Below are 24,136 nucleotides of genomic sequence, written 5' to 3'. Positions count from 1 at the left end.
AAGGATGTCCAAACTTGTTATAGTTTTGGGTTGAAGGAGTGGTGACCAGGTAAGGGACCTCTATTAACTGATGTTCCCATACCACCTAACAGATATAAACTGGAGAGCGGTTTTCCTCACATTACTTATACCATTAAATTACATTAAATATGACATGTCTTGCAGAGATTTGTTATCTGACATTTATTATTACTGCAATAACACAGATCAGAGATATCACCTTAGTGACATGAACATTCACAAACATTTCAATACATTCAACAATGGTGTTAATATATGAAATGGGTTTTCTGACAGTTTTGAGGGAATATGGCGGGGTATCTATCAATCAGTTTTGTGGCAGAGGCCTCAAACTCAGACAATCGCTAAGGCTAGCTTCTCTGTGGGAGGTTATTTTTTCAAAACTCCTCGCACAGTTCTCACAAGTTATCATCTTTTCTTTCTGCCCTCTCTTGCAACACCTGGGAAAAATCTTCCTGATGCATAATCCATCCATATTTTTGTATTTCTTTTTCAAGATTTGGAGTGTACATTGAGCAGTTTTGACAACACTATGTAAATGTGAAAAATGGACTGTAAATACACAGAGTTTTGGTGGTGGTTGATTTTGAGAGAGAAAACAGCTCACAAAATTTTTAAGATGTGGTAAGTAAATGCATTTTGTGTCCAAGCAATGAGAAGTAATCCTTCGTTTAGGCCACATGGACTTCCGCTGTGCCAAGAGTTGTGAAAAAGTGAACTCCTATAGAGAAATATGTCTTGGCAATTGTAAAAAAAACTGTAAGCTGAAGGTTATGATGGAGACACAAGATGTTTCAACGCATGGTGAAGACACAACGACACTGCATCATCCACTGATGTTCATCATCCACCCTCTGTTGGCAAATTGTCTTTGATTAATTGAATGCAAACATTTCAGAAACAACTTTTCACAAACATTGATTATAACTAGGGTGTTTTGTCTGCCATTTCTATTGTAATAGCTGACATTTTGGGTATTCATTTTATCATTAGTTTTCATCTTGTCATATAGGTTTGTCTAACCCTGTCTGATTGTCTGCCCACTCATGTTTCTTGACCCTGTCTGACTTCTTTTTAGTGATGTCACCATGTTTTCAGATCTTAGCTATTTATACTTGGTGAGTACAATATTATTAATGACAGGAATAATTGACAATACTACTCAAATAAGACCAAAATATAATAAATGAGAATTGCAACTTGATTAAAAGACATACAAGAAATTACAGTTTTTATAGACTGATTTAATTTCTTTTTCACACACATATTCCCTTTGTCTATCTTATCATTAGTAAAATAGAACCTATTAGGCACGGTATCTAGAAAATATACACCAGGTAAACACGTGAAGCATGTAAATCAACACAGTTGATAAAAATTAGAAAAGATCAAAAGGTTTTCATAAAATATGCACACAAAATGGCTGTCCTCAAGACATATAAACAGTTCACATAATCAGAGTTAGTAATTCCTAGTGTCAGCAATACACAACTCATATTTCCAAATTCAGCAGTAACAGAGCAACACCATCAATCATTTGGAGTCGTGTTTGTGTGACCTGATGAAGCCAACACATTGTAATTTAATTAGTTATTATAAAAAATAAATTAAAGCCGCTTCAAAGTTCACTCAAAATTGTAGAGTTAATATTTGATTGAGATGCTGTTTGCATCTACAGAAAAACAGACCTTTAACACAGTAAGCATGAGAAGACCCTTCCCTGGTTGTGTTATAGGTCTCAATAGCAACCCCATAATCTCGGTGTTCCTGCTAGCTTGCTGTTGTTAATGATGTGATGTCAACAAAGAGTTTCAGTACAGTTCATTGTGTGGCTGTACACCTTGGGTTGGACATTCCTGGGATCAGTCTCGGCATAAATGATAAACAGTAACACGTGGGAAATTATCTATAAGGAAGATTTTTATCATAGAAATACCATAAATTGGATTTAATAGAAAATAAAGATTCCTGGCATTCACCTGAAGCATCAACCTTTACAAATCACAAAAATCTCTCATACTATGGGAAGTGTTATATTTAATCTTAACAGACACAGGCATTAAATTTGACTGTCTGGAGACTGCTGTGGTCACATCTTTTAATCTTGGCTCTGAATGGTTAATAGTGTCTGTGTCTTACTGCGCCTCTACATGAAGAACTGAACCACAAGGTTGGCCATCCCTAGCAGTATCAGGAAGCTGTGGAAGAGAGCTGACAGCCAGTGAAGCAGCCCCTGCCTTCTCAAGGAGATCATGTGGATTAAGGCAGGAAAGACAAAGACTAAAGTCAAGCCACATGTTGCTCCAGAAAACCTGCAAGAGAAGACATAGTTATTATTAGAACAGACCATTCAGAATGGTATCACAAAGGGTCAACTAGTGCTTTACACTGATGACTGGGTTACATCCTAAAGACAACCATAAATGGGTGACATATCTATTATTTATTCATTTATTTATTCATCTATTCCATTGCCACTTATTAATGTAGTAAATTACTCATCTATTTTATTCATTTGATTATGGCCCATTTAGTCCTTGACATCTATGGAAGCACAATACTGAGATGCAACAGTCCTTCTTAAATTATTATTAAGGTTGTGCTCTGTTAGATTTGGTTATCTACAGTTAAGCCCGAAATTATTCATACCCCTGTCAATTTTAACCCCTTACTGCCTGAATTTATTTACAATTATATAAAAAAATTTATTATTTGTGTTTTTGCATTCAAGCAGATGCTAAATGAAGTGGAGATTGTTAATTTGAATATAACATAGCATAGACTAGTGCAATATAATAATAGTATAATAAAATATATATGTACATACGGATAGAATATATATATATTTATTTATATATGTATGCATCTATGTATATATAAGGTATACATAGAATATGCATCAATCGGTATTAGTGGATACAGAGGCCACCTCAGATGCATCAAGACCGGAAGAGGTTTGAGGCGAATTCGCGACAACAGGCAACAAGGGGTTAAGGAGTTTTTGATTTTTCTAATTTATACAGTAGCTCTTCACCCCAAAAACAACATTGACAGAAAATGTTGGAAAGCCTTCAGCCATACACAATTTATTTTGGAATTACAACTTAAACAAACATTTTAGCAATGCAAAAACAAAAAATCATTGTGTTCAAAATTATTCATACCCTGTTTCAGTAATCAATTGCAAAGCCTCTATTTGTAATAATAGCCTCCAAACAATTCCTGTGATTGCTCACTAGTTTATTACAAAAGTCTATAGGAAGTTTTAACCACTCTTCCTTGGCAAAAGCTTCAAGATCCTTGAGGTTGGAAGGCTTCCTTGCTGCAACCCTTTTCTTGAATACCACCCATAAGTTCTCAGTGGGGTTGAGATCAGGACTTTGACTAGGCCATTCCAAAATGTTCACATCATTGTCTTGAAACCATTTCTTCACCACTTTGGCCGTATGTTTTGGGTCGTTGTCCTGTTGATAAGTCCAACACTCCCCCAGTTCCAGATTCTCAGCTGACTGCTTGATGTTTTCTTTGAGAATCTTGAGATACTGCTCTTTTTTCATGATGCCTTCCACTTTAATTCTTGGATTAATCTGGACTTGTCGCTGAATCTTTCTGGCAAGCCGAGTTGACACTGTTCCGACTTCCGACCCCGTCCTTTGTATTTTTTGACAATACTTTGCAAAGTTGAAACTGGCACTTTAAATTGCTTGGCAATTTTTTTGTATCCTTTTCCTTCCTTTTGGGCATCAATAATCCTTGCTTGCAAGTCCTCACTGTGCTCTTTGGTCTTTAGCATGACAGCTGCTGTGTTGATTCCAAAATGGCTGACGTTTAATAAGCTACTTCACTTATAAGGGCAAGAAACTGGTCTTGAACATTCAAGAAACATTTACAATGCTATGTCATGATTACAAGAGGGTATGAATAAATTTGGACGTAGTGATTTTTTGTTATCACACAAAAGGTGTTTGTTTGTGTATTAATTCAAAATTAAACGGTGTGTGGCTGTAGACCTTATATTATCTATCTATCCGATTGGCGGGTGAAGAGCTACTGTATAAATTAGAAAAATCAAAAACTCCTTAAAATTGACGTGAATGAATAATTTCGGGCTTCACTGTACACAAACATGTTGTAGCTACTGCCAAAATGGGAGTGAAACAAGTCAGTTTAGCAGTGAGTGTGGTTGAACGATTTCAGTAATACAGTTCAGATACAGTTCATGATCAATATAATACTGTTTTCTTCACGCCAATATGAAATACAATCAAGACTTTTACAGAGTCCCAACCTTATTATGGTATGTTATGTCAATTGTTGTCACGTCTGCCACTGTTGCCATTACAAATATCAGACACCAGCTTATACAAGCACAGAAATCTTTCGAATTAATTTTATTTGATGAATTCGATGATTCCATTATGCTGCTACTATTACTGCTATTATGCAGTATAAGCAGATAGGTAAACAACTTATACATACCTTATGATGGATCCAATATTGGGATAAAACTTGGCCATGAGGACACCAGCTCCAACAATTAAAATGTTCAGTGCCAGAACATGAAAGAAACTAAAGAGACGATGAGAAAACCAATATATGCTGAAAGATTGTAGACCTGCACAGAAGACTAAAGAGTTCTTCTGTAATCTTTTTAAATCTTCTGAATTCCAACACACTGCAGGTTCATGAACCAAATTTCACATATTTTACAGATTCTTTTTGTTGATGTAAATTCTGTTTTGTGAATTCTATTTCATGCTTACAAAATAAAATAAATCTTGTCACAATACCAAATACACTAAAAATTCAGTATTCAATTATTACTGCACACATATTAGAATAATAGATATCACAGGAGTGACACAGACAGTCTGATCAGAACAAAAGAATAACTGTGTAATAACATAAAGCTTAGATATGCATTGTTAACCATCTCCAACTATAAAAATAGTTACCAAACTATACCAAGTTATATAATGAATTCAATGGCAATGAGGGTGTCATAAAAAATCCATCCATCCATCCATCCATTATCTATAGCCTACCGCTTATCCGTCAGGGTCGCGGGGGAGCTGGAGCCAATCCCAGCTGACTACGGGCGAGAGGCGGGGTACACCCTGAACTGGTTGCCAGCCAATCACATGCCACATACAGAGACAGACAGACAAACACTCACTCTCACACTCACACCTACGGGCAATTTAGAGTCACCAATTAACCTAGCTTGCATGTCATAAAAAATAATTAATGTATATTCCAGTTGACTGAGCTGCTGTAGAAACAGTTTATTTTTACTCTATAAAAGGTCCCACTCAGTAGATAGCTGGGTCACTACTCTTCAATTATTCAAATTTATGGATTTTTATCAAAACTTTGTGCGTATGTATGTAGGTGTGTATGTATGTAAAAAAAGCACAGAATGAAGACAAAATAACATTACAGACAAATCTGAAACAAGGCAATGAATAATCCCTTAAGACTATGGTCTATCATTTTTTTCAAAAATCAAAAGAATATAACACAGCTTTAACGCAATTCTGCTTAGAACAGGTCTTAAAAACTAATGTATTAATGCTTGTGGGCATTCTTGACTTGCTTCTGTATTTGAGGGAGGAGATTTTCATTAAAGTTAAAACACATAGTTGTAAAAATGATCAGTTATAATTGTCAGTCTGCTATGCAGCCCTGTATTAACATAAATATTAAGACAAGAATTTGAATTATAAAATCCTTCAATGTTACCTGGGGTAATGGCTGCCAAATATCTGGCCCAACATCTGGACACGCACCAAGTATCCCAAAAGGGGGTAGACCGTGATCATCTGGAACAATAGGAAAGTCCGGGCCACAAACACCGTCACATCACTGCTAGGGAAGTTATCCAAGAAGTTCTGTAGTGGAGAAGAAAGCAGTGGAGGGTTTGCAAGGTCAGCTTTGTCTGTAGAGAAGATACAGCCACTGAAGATAATATTATGAATCTAAAGCTATATCTCTAACTGCTTTTCAGGCAAGAACACTCTGTTATAGATTCAACCATTTATTGCAACAAATGGAAATACAGTTAAAATCGGCACTGATGGCTCCACTATTATGATGATCCCTGGATTAGCCAAGCAGCATACTAAGATAAAACAGGGAGCATAATGCAGAAAACCCCCCATGAGAGTAGGTTCAAAGCAAAACATGAATACAGGTTTGCCTATAAACTATTAGGATTAGGATTAGGGTTCTAAACTAAAAGTTGGAGGCTGGGGTGGTGGAGGCAAAGCTTTCCTAGCAGCAGCAGCGATGGAAGTGTAGTATAGCAGGGATCAGTGTAGGAGGAAGTAAATGAGCCACCTTGTTGTGACAATGGGTTGTGATTGGAGAATGAATAATAAGGAATAGGCTGTCAGCTGATTACAGCTGGACCATAAAACTACTTGCACCAACTAGCGCAATGCTCATTTGTCAAGCAGTTAATAGCTGTTTCTGATTTTTGTGATAAATCCCAGTAAGTTTCTGTAAAGTTTGTCCATTTGTCATTTAATGTAAAATTATGTCAAGCGTTTGAGCCATTTTATCTTAACTACTACTACTTAATTCAAGATTCAAGATGTTTATTGTCATATGCACAGAAAACCAGACAGTTACACTGTACAATGAAATTCTTACTCTGCAGGTACTCCTATCACCGAACAAATAAAATCTAGGTAACACTCTAAAATTTAAAATAAAAGGGTCTAAATAAATAAATATAAGTAAGCAAACTATAATAAACTATAACTATACAACACCTGAGCCAGCAGCAGCAGTGGTCTTAAAGTGCACTGTGCGTTATGTAAACTTTGGTGGAATAAAGTGTTTATAGCCAGAATATAAAGAGCATTTTGTATGTAAACAGAAAGATAACAGTATGGATTATAAAGTGCATGTTCAGTGAGTTAATCCAGTTCAGTGTGAGTGTGTGTGGGATTCATCCACAATCCTCGCAAGGCAAGTTGTCCTTGATATCACGCGTCTGTAGCGCTTGACTAATGGCAGCAGTGTGAAAAGGCTGTGTTGGGGGTGTGATCTGTCCTTAACCCCTTGTTGACTGTTGCCGCGAATTCGCCTCAAACCACTTCCGGTCTTGATGCAGCTGAGGTGGCCTCTGTATCCCACTAATGCCGGTTGATGCATATTCTATGTATACATTATATATACAGTGGGGCAAAAAAGTATTTAGTCAGCCACCAATTGTGCAAGTTCTCCCACTTAAAAAGATGAGAGAGGCCTGTAATTTTCATCATAGGTACACTTCAACTATGCGAGACAGAATGGGGGGAAAGAATCCAGGAAATCACATTGTAGGATTTTTAATGAATTAATTGGTAAATTCCTCTGTAAAATAAGTATTTGGTCACCCACAAACAAGCAAGATTTCTGGCTCTCACAGACCTTTAACTTCTTCTTTAAGAGGCTCCTCTGTCCTACCTGTATTAATGGCACTTGTTTGAACTCGTTATCAGTATAAAAGACACCTGTCCACAACCTCAAACAGTCACACTCCAAACTCCACTATGGCCAAGACCAAAGAGCTGTCAAAGGACACCAGAAACAAAATTGTAGACCTGCACCAGGCTGACAAGACTGAATCTGCAATAGGTAAGCAGCTTGGTGTGAAGAAATCAACTGTGGGAGCAATTATTAGAAAATGGAAGACATATAAGGCCACTGATAATCTCCCTTGATCTGGGGCTCCATGCAAGATCTCACCCCGTGGGGTCAAAATGATCACAAGAACGGTGAGCAAAAATCCCAGAACCACACGGGGGGACCTACTGAATGACCTGCAGAGAGCTGGGACCAAAGTAACAAAGGCTACCATCAGTAACACACTACGCCGCCAGGGACTCAAATCCTGCAGTGCCAGACGTGTCCCCCTGCTTAAGCCAGTACATGTCCAGGCCCGTCTGAAGTTTGCTAGAGACAGAGGCGCCGTCAAGGGGGGGCCAGGGGGGGCCGCGGCCACTGTCATTGCCAACAAAGGGTATATAACAAAAATAAAATATAACAAATATTTATTTTCCACCATAATTTGCAAATAAATTCTTTAAAAAGTAGTGCACGCCCGGGGATGTTGTCTGGGCCAGCTGCCTTCCGTGGATTAATCCTCTTCAGTACCTTGTGCACGTCCAGCATTGTCACAGTGAGCGAAGTGTTCTGTAGGCTCACAGCCTCTCTCTGGTGGACGTTGAGGGCCTTGAAGTGAGCGTAGAACTCATTCAGCTCATCTGGCCGTGTAGCACGGCTGGTGGTGACCTCCCTGCTCCTCTGTTGGTAGTCAGTGATGTGTGTCAGGCCTTGCCACATGCGTCGGGAGTCTCCAGTGGTGTAGTGACCCTCCAGCTTCAGTCTGTATGTCTCTTGGCCTCCCTGATGGATCTACGCAGGTCATATCTGGCCCTCTTGTAGTCCTCAGCGTTACCCGAGGCAAATGCAGACGAGCAAACACGTAGCATGGACCGAACATCACTGTTGATCCAGGGTTTCTGGTTGGGGTATGTCCTGCAGCGCTTAGTGGGAACAACGGTCTCTATGCAGTGGCTAATGTAGCCCGTTACCCAAGAAGCAAAATCCTCTAAGTCCACAACAGAGTCTCTCAAAGCAGCAGTTGTGAACATGTCCCAGTTTGTGCACTCAAAGCAGTCCTGGAGCGTTTGCTCAGCCGCTTCATTCCAGTCTGTACGCTGGATAGAGGAACACGGAAATGTGGTCGGAAAGTCCAAAGTTGGCCCCTGCTGTGGCTCTGTAGGAACCCTTCATGTTGCTGTAGACATGGTCCAAAATGTTGTGGTCCCTCGCTGGAAAGCGGATGTGCTGATGGTACTTGGGCAGGACAGTCCTTAGGTTGTAGTGGTTGAAGTCGCCGGCTACGATGAACACGGCGTCTTGTCGTGTAGCAGCCCCATTGCCGTCGCAGAGTTTGCTCGTGGCGGAATGTAAACAGCCAGAATGAACACCGCGCTGAATTCTCTTGGGAGATAAAAGGGCCGACATTTCACCATCAGCAGCTCCAAGTCTGTAAAACAGTGTTTGTCAACAATCTGTACGTTTGTACACCACTTGTTGTTTATGTACACACAGACGCCACCGCCTTTGTTTTTCCCTGAAGCCGAGATGCGATCACCGCGGTGAATGGAGTGAGTCTCTAGCTGGACCGCCGAGTCGAAAATGTTTTCCGTCAGCCAGGTTTCTGTGAAAATAAGAGCACTAGCAGTCTCTTGTTTCACGCTGGGAAACTCTGACTCTCAACTCATCCAGCTTGTTGTAGCCCACCTCTCTTGCCCCGCTTTCGCTTTGTCCCTTGGCTGCACTCCTCATGAGGCCGGTGTTGTTGGGCCTTGCCCGTCAGTGTCCAAGCAAAGCAGAAAGTTGAACTCTGACAGATCAACGGCAAGTTCATGGTGAACTTTGCCGATGCCCAGGAGTGCCTCTCTACTATAACGCACTGTTATGCAAGTCTGGCGAGCATTCTCCATAAATAACAACAAAAAAACTAAAAGGTGAATGAAGAATGAACTGAGGTTTATTTCGGGGACAACCACACTTGGTGCAATCTTGGAACCTATTGGCTATGATATGATGATGATTCCTTCTCTGGGGCAAGAGCAGCGGGTAAGGTAGGTTAGAGAAGACTAAGCCTTATCTAAGTTTACTGCTAGCTATTGTGCACATAGATATAGACATGATCTGAAATTACCATATGATGACATCACTAGAAAGCGTAGGAGCATTGCTTCTTCATGGGAATTGCCATGGCTTTCCCGACAGCAGCTACCATTGTCTGAAAACATGACATGCTTGAGTGCTTTGGAGCCACCAGAATTTCTGCTAAACCCTCCTCCTGAATGCTCGTCAAAAGACGAGGAATCAGGAGTTCTCTGGGAAAAGTGTAGACAAAAAATGTGGGCAGAGGGCATTCACTCCCAATGGAAAAAATGTCCAGGGCGCTCATGGATATGGCACTCTATTTTCTAGTCAGGCAAACAGATCCACCTCCCCTCTCCTGGAAAAACCTTTCCAACAGTGCTTTAATAAGTATGGGACTCCACTCATTTTGAGAAGGACTCCAAGAGACTGTTTTGGTGAAGCACAGAATTGTGGGCGATCACAGCTGGATGCCTGTCGGGAGCAGTAGATTGATACAAGGCATTGAGATAAAGCCAGGTCTCTGTATAGATGTGGGCACGGACTTAGGTATCCTGAGTCCTTCATCCACTCATCTTTCTGCGACGAGATATTAGCTATGAGCAGCCTACAGCAGGTAGAAGCTGTGTTAGTTTAGTTCTTATGCCTGCTCTCTCATCTTTCCTCCATTGTGAGTGTTGGTGGTATAGTGGTTAGCATTGCATTACAGTATTTCATTTTTCTATTATCTATTTATCTTTTTTTTTTATTGGCAATGCAAGAATTTAATTGTGCGGTGAAACCTGTCTTTATACATATGACAAAATGATTGAATTGAATTGAATCACTCCTCATGCTGCAGTGCTTGGTCCACGTGGGCAACGATTGACTGAAATTCTGTTTTAATCCAAACCCTTAATTAAAATGTGTAATGCTGCCATAAGACGTGTATCAGCAACATAGATGAAAAAATGGCAAATAACCAATAAAAAACAATATAGCAAATTTTGAACAAGCTATGTGCACTGCATCTGGCGGTAATTTTGCTTGAAATGCACGTAATTATTAAAGTTCAAGCTCAAGTTCAAGCTACGAAAACTGAAGTGTAAATCTCACTGGTTCAATGCAGTCTTTGGAGAGAGGAGGTGAGGGAAAGGCAGCAAATATCAACACTCCCACATACAGGTAGGTCAACCCTACCAGAAGATAAGCCACAGACAGGTCCCGCACCTGAAAACACCAAAACACATTCAACTTAGACTCAACATTACTTTACCTATGTTTTTTTCTGAGGTCAATAAATCATAACAGAGAAATGAAGGGGGAGGTCGGTCTTAAATGAATTTAGTTGACATTAAATTTTAAGGTGCTTTTCTTTCTGTTTCTGAGTTAAAACTTAATAGCACTGTCACTGATGAAGACTCAGATAATTCACCCATAAAAATAACAAGAAAGAACCTTTAAGATTGAACTGCATATGTTTACAGTGTGTGAATGTACAGTAGCATGTGTGATTATGGCTCACATTATTCTCTTGGTGCTTGTTGCTCTTCATTAATGTGATGACACAGTTGTGAATGAAGAAGGCCAGAGTTAGGACACCAGTCAGCTGAGGGAAGAGTGGTCGGAATTCTGATAGAACACAGAATGAGACTTACTTAACGATTTAATTTACCCTCAGGGAACCATGTATGAAACTGATAACATTATCATTCTATTTTTGGCAAGCCCATTACAGTCCTGAATTCCAGCAGGAATCAATATCCATGTATAAATTCACACTACAGTTAGGTTGAGTATGGCTACTATATTCATCCAAGTTATATTCAAATCTGCAGGAGGTTTACCTGGAACATAGAACTGGGTTGTATCAAACCAATGGAACTCCAGGTGGACACCGAGGCGGACAGCTTTAATAGTGACCAGCACAATCAGGTAAACCACAGATATGGTGCCTGGACAGGATGGGATGATACAGCAATAGAATGATGAATGAAAGCACGTAGAACAAGAACTAACAACTACTCCTTAAGTCTGAGTTGAATGCCCCTGAGATGGGATACTCAGAGTTGTCGGTTCCTGGACAGTTGATCAGAGTTAGTTTAGTCAAATCGGAGAACGTCCACTCTGCATTTCGTAGTGAAAAAAAAAAGTCATCAATAATGGAGCTCCAATGCAATGATTCACAATGGCAGCAGATAAAATAAAGGCAGAGCCTTGATTTTAATCCAGTGGAGGGAGAAATAGCATACATGGACAATGCATGTTTATCTTTAAAAAACAGCAACAGCAGTGAAAGTTGGAGTGGAGAAAAAGATCATTAAGTTAACAACATTTAATTTCAGTCAACAGAGTCCACCTGTTCATCATTGCAAGATTTTCCTTAGTGGATGACAAAGTGGTTTAATATATTTTTTTATATGTAACCTGACAGGGACAAAATGCAGAAATGAAGATGAATCTTCATTCTATCTTCTATCTTACATGCATTCAGTGGTCACTTTAATAGGTACACCTGACAATCAAAGATGTAAAAAAGCGCAACGATTTTTTCGAGCACCTAGTGTTCCCCTAGGACACTGCTGATGTTTCAACACTCAAACGTGAATTGTTTTGAGTTTCAGAAGACCAGCAGTGATTTGGAAAGTAATTCTGGTGGCACATTAGGTGTTCTTGCTCCATCTTACCCAAGAAGGTGAACCTTGCGAAGAAGGAGGCAGAGCGGAAGCAGAGCAGCGGCAGCAGGAGGAGTATCAGGTAGAGGGGAATAGTGTTGGTTTTGCTCCACCAGTGGTTGAAAGAGCTGATATCAGAAGTATTATTTCCACTGTTACTGAGGTAAGATGTACCGGTGGTGTAGTTCCGTCCAGGGTCAGTATTTGGATATGGACAGATGACTGATGAACAAATAAAAAAAAAAAAAAATTACCATCTGGACAGTCAGTTTATTCATTGAAATTGTTTTTTTTTTTTTTTTTTACATACATTTACAAACTTTCCTTAAGAAGAAAAATCCACTTACACAGTGGAAAACTCTGCATGTGACATGTTGCCAAACTGTTCCACTAATCAGTGTAATAAAATGTGAAACAAATCTAGATAAAAGACTATGTCTATGGAGCGGCTGTAGCTCAAGGTAGAGTGGGTCGTCCATCAACCAGAAGGTCGGTGGTTCGATCCCTGGTTCCTGTGAGTCAGCACCGGGCAATGCACTGAACCCCAACTTGGTCAGTATGTGAAAGAATAGTCTCCTTCAACTTAGATTCCTCCTGAATGAATGATGTGCAAATGGGTGAATGAGGATGTAATGTAAAAGTGCTTTGAGTGGTCGAAATGACTAGAAAGGTGCTATACAAATATAGATCATTAGTTGATTTTACTAATTTGACCAGCTCTGCAAGCACACACATAACCAGGCTGGTAACCACTATGGGACCACTAATATGACAGCTCATTTGCTGTTCAACTCCTGCAGCAATACATCCACTTCAGAACTAATGAGGTTTTTCTTAACCCTTTATAGCACTCATTAAAATACTTAGAAATTCAAAATTTCAACTCTAGACCATTACTGGTGGTCATTACAAGACTTTTTTACTTTTGTGAGTTTTTAAAAAAGAAATTAAATTTAATGGTGAAAATCAAGGTCAATGAAGTTACCATAAATGGTTTCTTGCTGGTCTGTCATGTAGCCTGATTGGCTTGGAGAAATCTCGTAGTTCTACTGCCTCATGGTGAGGCAAGGGGCGGGCATTTTGAACTCCCACTTAAGTTACTAAATATGGTCCCTTGCCCGATAAAGAGTTAAGTTTGGAGTCTGGTGCTCCACCATCTTAAAATGTTCATTTGGTCTCTCAACTTTACTTATCAATTGCCCTTTTTCATCGATTTTCAACTTGAACATGAATTTGACGTAGACTTGTCTTAGGCCTTTTTAAGAACACATTTAAGAGAAACGAAAATAAATATTGGTAAATGAGGCCCTTTGAGATTCTGGGCTGTCCCAGACCAAAGTTGACAATAGTAAATGGTAAATGCACAGTGCATTCTATAGCGCATTTTGACCACTCAAAGCACGTAATGTAATACTACATTGACATTCACACACCATTCATACACTGATGGGAGGTTGCCAACCCTACAATCAAGAAGGGACTAATTATTCACATGCACTTACATACTGAGGCTGTGCTTCGGGTTCCATCAACATGCAAACTAGTGGGGCCTGGGATTGAACTGCCAATATTCGGATGACCTGCTCTACCCACAACCACCCACAGAGATTGTGAGAGAAATGTGGTGTAATCTCTAGTTGACAGTCCAAAACAGTCCATAAAGCTAAAGTTAAAAGTTGGACAGTGATTGACTTACCTTTATCTGAGCCATTGGTTCCAAACTCTGAGTCTGACATACTGACATTGTGAGCATAGTCTGTAAACAAGTGAGAAAACTATTGGCTCAAAGTAATAGCTCTTCTTGTACATTTTATATGTACAACCACTAACAATTTACAATATCTCAATATATAAGCAGGTGTTCTGATACCAAAGCATTCAATAGTGCTATGATTTCCCTTTCTCAACATGCAGAGTCACCCATCAACAATTTCAACCACTATCTCTTTCTACATTTAGTATATCTTCTATAGTTCAGCACAGAATATGAATATTCAAAATTTAAATATGAAAGGACATTGTCTTTGTTTTAACAATCAACTAAATGGAACTAGATAGGTACATGATACTTTCTAGCTGGTATTGAAAAGAGCATTGTGACTTACTGTAGATAAACTGTCCAGTGTTGTAGAGAAAATTGGACATGAGGACCCAGTAAACAACCATGGCTCCAATAAGTGACACCATCGAGAAGACCAAGCTGGACCACTGGCCAAACTTGCCAAAGTAGTACCTACAAACATCAGGAAATTCCCAGTCGGATGTGTCTACACAGGCTGGACAGAACACAGAGAATGAACGCTAAATACCTGGTTCTTTTGTTAAAAGTCAGTAGGTGCAAGCATGTGGACATAAAAACAGAGTCAACTTCAATTTCCAAGGCACATAAATGAAAGAAAGAGTCACTCTCCTCTGTAGGACCAAGTACACAACAGACACTGAAAATCACAAACACCTACTACTTTTTAATTAAAGAATAATTGATATCCGCAATGTAGTGTAGAAAAATAAGTTATCAGAAAAACCTATAACAGCAAGCACGTATGCCAGGGGTCTAATCACCCAACACAAATGAAACCAAAGGCATACCTTCTTGGGCACTCAGAGGACAAAGCCATCACTTGAAAGGGAATAAAACAGCTGACAATAAATGAACAGTTTTTCATTTTATTTTGTAATATGTGTAATGTGTAACACTACGTTAAATTCTAATTTGAAATACGTATGTGGGCTACATTAAGTTAGCAAAATTACCTTATTATTCCAGTGTTTCCTTGGTTAAATCAAGTTTGCTAATCAGAAAAAATGCAGTGTAATTAAAAATTAAATTTGTTTTGCAGTAACTGCAGTATAATGTTATTTGAATGTTGAAGAGGAATTAAAGCTGCATTTCACAAGTGAATTTTGTTACTGCATGCATGTTGATGGTAGCTGGGAGGGTGAATATTGAATATTTCAAGTTAAACATGGTTACTTACAGCACGTAAGTCATTCAGACAGGGATACTACACTTATAGTGACATTAAGCGCAAAACAAGATGTTCATTCCCATCCAACGCTTCATTCACAGAAACAGTTTTCATCATTCATTAATTTCATGAGGTCGAGGGCTAATTTCAACTACATCGGTCACCAGCTCTCCACAAGACTCTCAGTTCAGGTAATCCACCTCATTGAAAACACACATAGGAGTTCGGTTGTGTTTGCTGGGAACAGGGGCAGGTTACAATAATCAGGTAAAAATTGCATGAAATCCAGTGACTGTTCAGACTGAGATCGCATTGCAGAAAGACCTTTATCTGATTTAGGCCCACATGTGAAAGTTGCACAAATCAGAATTGAAAAGATTAGAGTCCATGTGGTTTTCACTGCTATGAAACAGATTGCAGTCACTACTCAAAAAAATCTGATTTGGGCTCCTTTCGCCTGCAGTTTGAACATAGCCTGTACCTCGTAAAGTGTACGGAAGCCATTTAAATTCTGATTCAAATTTAATTCTGTGCTGTGCATAAATATCTCGCTGAAGTCTGGGACTATTATTTGTGATAACAAATATCAATGCCTTGATGTACACATTCTCCACCTTTATCTTGATGAAACTAAACGTAAAAAAAAATCCTAAAATCTGATAAATGGTACTGTTAACACTCAAAGTGACTATTTCTAAATTAACATTTTCACAGTCAAACTGATGAATTCTCCATAGCACGACACACACTAAAAAAATAGAAATCATGGCAAAAAGCTTACAAAAGCAAGCACTATGAAATTCATTTGAAATTGATGCATTTTGTTCTAGATTTTTATTGTAGACGTAGATCTCTTTTTCTACCTTCTAAATTTGCTCATTTTAATTTCAATCTGTGACATGAACACACAGCATCCGCACACTTTCTGACGCAAAGTCAACTATTGTGTCATAGCGTGTAATGTCATTTGTAAATGCAGGACCTCAAGAATATCTGACTGGCTGAGTATATCTGGTACCCACACTGCTTAATAGCTTGACTGCTACCTTTTAAGCAATAGCTAATTGCCGCTTTACATAAAAATCAGATCACAGAGTGCAGGTAATGTTATCATTTCATTTTATCAGAGACTGCAGTAATGCTAGTGAAGTGAAAGTGTTCTTGGAACAATGAATTTGACGGAAATGGGGCAATTTATTTCATGCTAACACTGCTTACTGTCAGCTTTTGCTTAAATATTTCAAGTGTGTAAATTTATAGTGACTGCTGATGTCAGTTTGTGTTAAATTCAATTGGCCTCCCCAACTACAATCCCCGACTTAAACGTATCGCTGCTTTTACCAGAATGTTTGGTGACAGCCACTAATCTATCATTTGTATTCAGTTAATTCATTTGTTTGCTTCATAGTTCCCTTGCCAACTTCCCCTGTATTCTTAGTGTTTTTGTGTTGTGTCCTCATTGCCATTGTCTGTTCATTTGTTGTAGTAATAAGTGTGTTTAAATATAAGGTCCTGAATTTACCCACCCTTAGCAGAATAATATACTCTAAACCAGTGTGGCTGGACTTACGTATTGCCTTTGGTGATTTGAGGACGATGTAACAACAGTAGAGCAACAGTAGGCCTGTGAAGATGAGGATAAGGATCCCCAGAGTGAAACCAGCCTAAAGGGACAAAGACAACACTGGCGTTCAGTTTTCAGACTTTGTCCTGTAAGGAAAGATCTGGCTTGTAGTGGACTTAGGACTGTGTGTGTGGAATAAAAAAAATAAAAAAAATCACCTGCTTGATACCCCAAGGTATGCTTAGTATAGATGTGCCCATCATTGTGTTCCATATTGCAAATCTGTGAGGAGAGAAAAGCAAGACAATAATCAAAGTAGTCAGACATATTCACTTAAGTATGAAGAGAACAAGCTGATTTAATGACTGATGATGTCAGAGCTTACATAGTGATGATACTGGGGTTTTTAGAGGAGTGGTCACCCCCTGTCACCTTGAAAGCTGTACCCAATGGGCTGTAGATGTAGATCTCCTCTGGTGGGGGGATCACATGGTTCGGAGGACTCTGTCAGAACAGACAAACAGACAGATTCTAACTAATTATATCCAAAACTTGTTTGGAATATATGGTGTAGTTAAAAATATGTAAATCATACTGTTGATTCAAGTAATCAAATGATTACTAAAAAGTACATTCATACTGAATAAACCTTTTACTGTAAGAATATATGTTTTCCATCCATTCATTCCAAATAAAAGACTGTTAATCAATAGCTTTGGATTTAACAAAATACTAGAGACTTAATCTAAGTCAGTGGTTCCCAAACTTTTTTCCCTCCCTTCTGGAGATAAAATTATTTTCAGCCTGCCCCCTCTGCTAGAATTTAACTTCTAGTCTTGAATTCCTGCAGTCTTTTCAGTGACTGGTGTGGGCTTGCTTTGTGCTGGAGTTTTTTTCAAATCGGGGATGCAGCTGTGAGACTGCCAGTCTAAGGTAATTTTCAATGTCTGGCTTTGATCTGTATTTGGTCTTGATTGAGGCAACTGCAGAAAACCCTATCTCGCACAAGTAGGATGTGGCAAATGGCAGTAGTGTGACCATGGCTTTCCTGACTAGCAATGAGTAGTCCTTTTCCACTCCAATCCAAAATGCAGCCAGTGTCTCAGACTGAAACTGCAGCCTCAATATTGAATCAGAAGTGACATCAATAAACCGCTCCTCTTCTGCAGCTCTGGTGTGGCAGCTGCTGACTTGTGGGGTCTCGAATCCAGTCATATTTTGCAGGATCCTGCTCTGGGAAGTATCTCCGGAAATGTTTTTGCAGGGCAGAGATATGACTTTTCAAGCATGTGGTCACTGTGTTTTGCAGCTTGTTGACATTGATGAATGATTCCAGATTCTAAAATTAATCTATATTCCCCTCTTTCACTCGCTGCTCCCACATCTCTAGTTTTCTTGTGAATGATGTGATTTTATTTGCCAGATGTGGAAGGTGTGTGTTGGTGTCTATCATTACATCGTTCAGTTCGGCACTCTGCTGTTAAGACGCGAGCGCCTCTCTGTGTATCATGCAGTGCGTCCACTGTGCATCAGGGGCGACGCGCTTGACAAGCGCTTGCAGCCCCTGTCGTTTCTCAGCCATTGCCTGAGCCCCATCTGTGCAGATCCCCACACAGTCCTTCCAGTTCAGATCAGCCTCTTTCAAGTAAGTATCAATGACTTTGAAAAACTCCACAGTCCGCAGTTGCTCTGTCAGTTACACATTCGCAGAAAAGCTAATCCTCCAAGTCATCAGCATCAATGACTCTGACATATGTTATCAGTAAACAGACTTTGCTACCGTCAGTCGCTTCATCCATCTGCAGGGTAAAACGGGCATCTCGTATTTTGTTGTTAACCTGCTCCTCTATGTCTTTTGACATGTCATGAATGCGCCTCGCGATAGTGTTGACTGAGGAATTGCCTTTAGTTTGCTTGCTGTTGCTTCATCAATCAATCATTCATCTGTCATATCGCCGGGCCCCCCCTATGGGGCCAGCACCCCAGTTTGAAAACCACTGATCTAAGTGAAGAAGGATTGATAGATTCTGCAGTTGTCCTCCAAGTACTATGAAGATGAAGAAACCAGTGTGCAAGATGCCTAAAACAAACGTTTTGGGAAATGAGAATACAGTAATTAAAGCAATACGATTCTTGCATCATAGTTCATCTTAATAACCTGAAAAATATGAAGACCACAAATTTACATCAATCAAATTCACCAGTTCTTCCATGCAAGGTCCTTTTCAAGTCTTAACCCTTACTTTTATGTTAAATGTCTGCCAGCTTATAATGTTCTTTCTTCTCTTATGAGAAGTATACTGAATGGCAAAGCCTTGGAGCGCTATTTCAAGAGCTTCCCAGACAATGCAGAGACATGTAGAAAATTATTTTAAATGAATTTCTCAGGACCTCTTTAAACTCAAGATGAGTTTAACAAGGTGAGTATTTGTGCTCTATTACAAAGGTACATCTCTGGTTTTACTAAAGCGTGATTAATATACTCTGGCCATCTGGCTCGACCTCGCCAACGTGTATGGATCAGTTCCACACCAGCTGATCAACTATGCCATGGAGTCCTTCCACATGCCCACCTGTATCAAGAACCTTGTAGCATGTTACTTAAACGACCTGCAGATGTGCTTTGCCCTCCACAATTTCACCACCAGGTGACAGCAGCTAGAGAAAGGAATCCCTATCCTTTCTCCCATCCTGTTTGTAGCGCCCTTTGAAGTAATCCTCATCAGACGGTTGGAGGGATCAAACTACCATCTGGACAAAGGCTACCCTCATTGAGGAGCTATATGGACGGTCACCAGCCTCCTTCAAACAGCAGCATGTACACCCAGATTGCTGAAAATGATGGATGAGTTGACGTCGTGGGCAAGAATGAAGATCAAGCCCTCCAAATCATAGAGCCTGTCTCTCAGAAAAGGAATCAGAAAAGACCGCACCATCTTCATCGTAGGGGGAGAGAAAATCCCACTCCTGTCTCAGCAACCCATTAAAAGCCTGAGGAGGCAGTATAATGCAGGACTGTCTAACAAGCAGATGGGGAGAACCATAATTAAACAGCTCTCGGAAGGCCTGGCATGAATCGACCAAAGCCAACTCCCTAGGGAATTGTATGAGATTTGGTGTTACCAGTTCACGCTCTACAGGAGACTGATGTGGCCACTGAAAATGAGCAACATCCCCTCATCCACGGCAAGTAAGATGGATGGAAAATGGTAAATGGTCTGTATTTGTATAGCGCCTTTCTAGTTATTTCAACTACTCAAAGCGCCTTACATGACATCCTCATTCACCCATCATTCATACAGGAGGAATGTAATTTGGAGGAGACTATTCTTTCACACACTGAACCCATGCTTCAGGAGCAAGTTGGGGTTCAGCGTCTTGCCCAAGGACACTTCGACATGTTGACCCATAGGAGCTGGGGATCGAACCCCCGACCTTCTGATTGAGGGATGACCCACTCTACCACTGAGACACAGCCACAGCCAACCCCAACTCATTCATCCAAAAGTGGCTGGGGTTGCCATGGTGCCTCTCGGAAACAGGCCTATTTGGGAAGAACACCCTGCAGCTGCCACTGCAGTCGATCGGTTTGGGCAACACGCAGGAGAAGTCCAGGCTGGTTATTGAGCTAAGAGAGTCCACTGACCAGTCGGTAAGAAATGCAAACGCCAAGGTTCCTACTGGCTGGAAGTGGAACGCCCAAACTGAGGTCGACCGAGCGATCGGTTGACTGCAACACCAAGAGATCGTCTGTAGAGTCCAAACAAGAAGAGCAGGGCTAGGATGGAGAGAAGCGCCACGGTTTTGGTCCAAGGCCAACTGGAAAGAGAGGAAGGAGATGGTTGTGGCAGAGGTGACAAGGATGGAGGAAGAGTGCTACAAGATCAAGGCTGTGTCGCAGGGCTGACAAGGAAGCTGGACAAATAGCTTAGACAAATAGACAAATAAATGCGCACAAGAACTCCTTGCAGCAGATTTTATCTTTCAGAAATTTTCACGACAAACTTGGTGTCAGGAGTGGGATGCCTCGACTGATCGCCTGAGCTGACCGATGAAGGACGGTGAGTGATCAACCTGGACCAGAAGCTCCAGCCTCAACCTCCACGTAAGAGAGAAAGGGGGGCCGTTAAAGTCGACTCAGGTCCTCAGTGCTGGCATCCTACGAACTCAAAAACCTCCAAATTAAAATTGGTTAAGTCAAAATTTTTCAATTACTATAATTTAAGATAGAATACGCCAAACCTATTGACTCCTCATTTTTCTCAAGACTGATAAAAGGGAAAAAAATCTATCTCTGTAAAGCTTTTTATTGGTAGTGTGCTAAAAACACCATTAGCTTGTACCAAAAACGAAGCTAGCTATTGTGAAGACGTTCACATTGAAGAAATACGTATATACGTCCGTGTCCAGGAACATGGGAAATAGCAATGGGAGGCAGGATTATAGTCCGCCAAGCAGATCCATTGTTGAGATCATGAGAGGAAAATGGGGAGAAAATAACAACAAGCCGCTACAGCATCACCTCCTCCGCCTGCTCAACCATCCGTACCACACAGGACAGACGTGACGGCATCCAACAAGGGAAGCCAGACTCGTCATCTGAGGGAACTGACGGAGCTTCAGGCCACTACATGTCCACCCGACAGAGAATGAAACACCGTGAACCAAACTCAAATGATGCTGTCTTCCAAGCACCGATGGTGGCAGTAGCGGGACCAGAGGGTCCTATTGTGGTTTACAGACCGTGGACAGACAAAGACATCATAGAAGCCTCTGAACACCTCCCTCCCATGAACATCAATGGCACAGTTTTCGTAGCTCAGTTTAATGACTTTTGCCACCAATTCCAGCCCACAATGCCTGAAGTAAAACGCCTTCTAGGTAACAAATGCAACGGCCAGGAATGCATCACACACCCTGACTGGGACCACCAGGACAACGCTGCATACAAACAAGCTCTGAAGACACCAACAGACGCCATTACCACTGCCTTCCCTGTTAAAGTTGACATGAGCAAAATCACAGCATGCACGCAAAATCCCTCTGAGACTGTAGGCGAATATTACACCCGCCTGCTGTCTGTATTCAATACACACAGTGGCATTGCACAACCTGAGGACAGGACGGGAGTGTGGGAAACACACCTAAATGGACTCCGTCCTGACATATCCACAGCTGTGAAGACCTCATGTGTATGCTACACCAAAGCAAGATTAAATGAAATCCGCTGACATGCCATTCACGCTGACCAACAGCTGATGGAGAAGAAGCAAATGCAGGAACAAAAACGTAAGTCTGATAAAGACAGGGCCATGCTAACTCTGTTTCGAGCTACAGCACAAGCTGCAGAAGGCCAAGGACAACAACAACATTCACAACCCTGGAGACCTCCTCAGCACAACTGAGGACGAGACCGAAGGTCCAACCCAGCTGGGCCCCCACCCAACATTGCTCATGATGTCGGCTACAAGTGTAGTCAAACAGGACATTGGTTTTGCAATTGCCCCTCCTGACGAGACAGAGGACGCTTCTCACGTCAACGGCAAAACTTCCAGATGCACCTGGATTCATCTTCCTTTGGTCACCATCAGCAACGGCAGCCACCTCACACATCGGATTGACATACGGGCGCCAGTGGAGAGGGAGGAATTCCAGAACCAGACCAGGGAGTGCGAGCAACAGAGACAGGTCATGCACACACACACACACACACACACATATACTGCATTGCAATGGAGAGTCTGCTTCTGCTATAAAACACGTTAGACACCAGCTGACACCTCCTATAGGCACATATACAAAATATGATAATGAGACTTGTCACAGAATGCCAATGTGTACTTTAACCATTTCTGGACATGATGTCTCCTTTTCAGTTGACTCGGGTGCCACACACAGTGTTTAAAATCTGATGCTCTGCCAAGCTCTCCAAAAATGAGTGGCAGATCCATATATTCAATTAGCACGTCCGGCAACGCTGTTAAGGAATACATGACTAAACCACTCTCCTGCTCAGACGAACATAGTGACACAGTGAAACATTCATTTCTGTTTTCTCCTCATTGTCCAGTGAACTTACTGGTAAGAGATCTTATGTGTACATTAGGTATTTCACTAATATCTACCCCCACTGGATTGATGGTAACAAAAAATTCTCATCTACTCACCAAAATGCATGTTAAGTCTACTGCTCTGCATGTCTGTGAGTGGAAGGTGTAGTGTCTGATATGTGCCTTTAGTGAGTATAAATATGAATGTAATGTTTGGTATGTGCCTTTAGGGCATATGATGTTAGTATTGGCCATTGTTTCTATGTTTCTGATCTGTGATCGATTATCTGGAGACAGACAGACTGGGAACTGCTTGACCCAGGCAGGGGAGATCTGACCTTTGCTCCCCCTCACTAGATACTGGGGGATGGTGTCCTTCTAATATATCCTTGTACCCCTAAAACAAAGAATAGAACTGTTATTTGGATGAAAACCAGATGTTGGGATGGATAGTCAAAGGAGGTATAAGAAGTGACCAGGGAGGTGGCTCGAGGAAGACAGGGACAGAGACACTGCAGATTTGGCTGAGGGTTACGCTGTCTGTTCCTACAATTGGCTGAACGTCTTCCCAGGCCTCCATGGTGCCTGTTAGACAACTGACCTTTTTGCAATAAACCTATTTTATTCATTAAGTCGTTGTCAGCGGAAGTTTCCTTTCATCAACTGCATATCATCATCATCAGAGAAGATACGACAAATTCTACCTCCTCAACCCAGCAAGATATGCTTTTAGAAACTGTAAAAACCCTCATGTTATCCGACCCTAACATGTTAGATTTTATGACAACAGGAAACTTGTATTGCACCTCTCATGTCTCCCCAGAGATAGATACTGATTATGAGAAGGTCTGGTTTCCATCCCAAGCAGAAACACTGTCTCTGAGTCACCTGTTCTGGTCTCCACAACAAGGTTTTACTACTATCTCTGTGTCCCTAACCACTGAACAGCAAACATTTTTTTCAGTTCCTCATTCTGTTCCTCACATTAAACTTTCAAAGCCACACTCGGCTGAGTGGCGAGATGCTGGTCCATTTACAAAGGCATTTGTAAAATAACTAGAAGGCGCTATACAAATACAAATACAAAATACAGACCATTTGTGGAAGCACGAATTGATTGACTCTCACATGTTTTCACCATCCCTTCAAACGTACAAAATGCCTTATTATTTACTCTTGAACTCTGTCCACGCTGTTGTATTGGTC

The 24,136-nt window shown here is 40.7% G+C and overlaps 1 protein-coding gene across 3 annotated transcripts in view; it reads right to left on the bottom strand.

Annotated features, from left to right (window-relative positions):
- Positions 1-1,276: 1,276 nt before the first annotated feature.
- The window catches only part of slc38a9 (solute carrier family 38 member 9), a 62,252-nt gene continuing 39,392 nt past the window's right edge, over positions 1,277-24,136 (bottom strand). For 2 of the 3 annotated variants that reach the window (XM_070850437.1, XM_070850438.1), the window contains exons 4-15: positions 17,266-17,384; positions 17,099-17,162; positions 16,887-16,980; positions 14,453-14,623; positions 14,044-14,103; positions 12,360-12,569; positions 11,520-11,627; positions 11,198-11,304; positions 10,789-10,902; positions 5,764-5,912; positions 4,501-4,590; positions 1,277-2,333 (exon numbers count right to left, since the gene is read on the bottom strand). In XM_070850437.1, coding sequence (XP_070706538.1) covers positions 2,168-2,333; positions 4,501-4,590; positions 5,764-5,912; positions 10,789-10,902; positions 11,198-11,304; positions 11,520-11,627; positions 12,360-12,569; positions 14,044-14,103; positions 14,453-14,623; positions 16,887-16,980; positions 17,099-17,162; positions 17,266-17,384 — 1,452 coding nt within the window. In that variant the 3' untranslated portion in view covers positions 1,277-2,167. Of the gene's footprint in view, positions 2,334-4,490; positions 4,591-5,763; positions 5,913-10,788; positions 10,903-11,197; positions 11,305-11,519; positions 11,628-12,359; positions 12,570-14,043; positions 14,104-14,452; positions 14,624-16,886; positions 16,981-17,098; positions 17,163-17,265; positions 17,385-24,136 lie in introns of those variants that run through there. The other variant, XM_070850439.1, reaches the window with a different exon arrangement.

This window comes from Pempheris klunzingeri, chromosome 19 (genome assembly GCF_042242105.1).
Source record: "Pempheris klunzingeri isolate RE-2024b chromosome 19, fPemKlu1.hap1, whole genome shotgun sequence".
In the NCBI taxonomy this organism is placed as follows: Eukaryota; Metazoa; Chordata; class Actinopteri; order Acropomatiformes; family Pempheridae; genus Pempheris; species Pempheris klunzingeri.
Note: the sequence above shows the minus strand (reverse complement) of the source record. Positions and strands in the feature narration are given on the sequence as shown.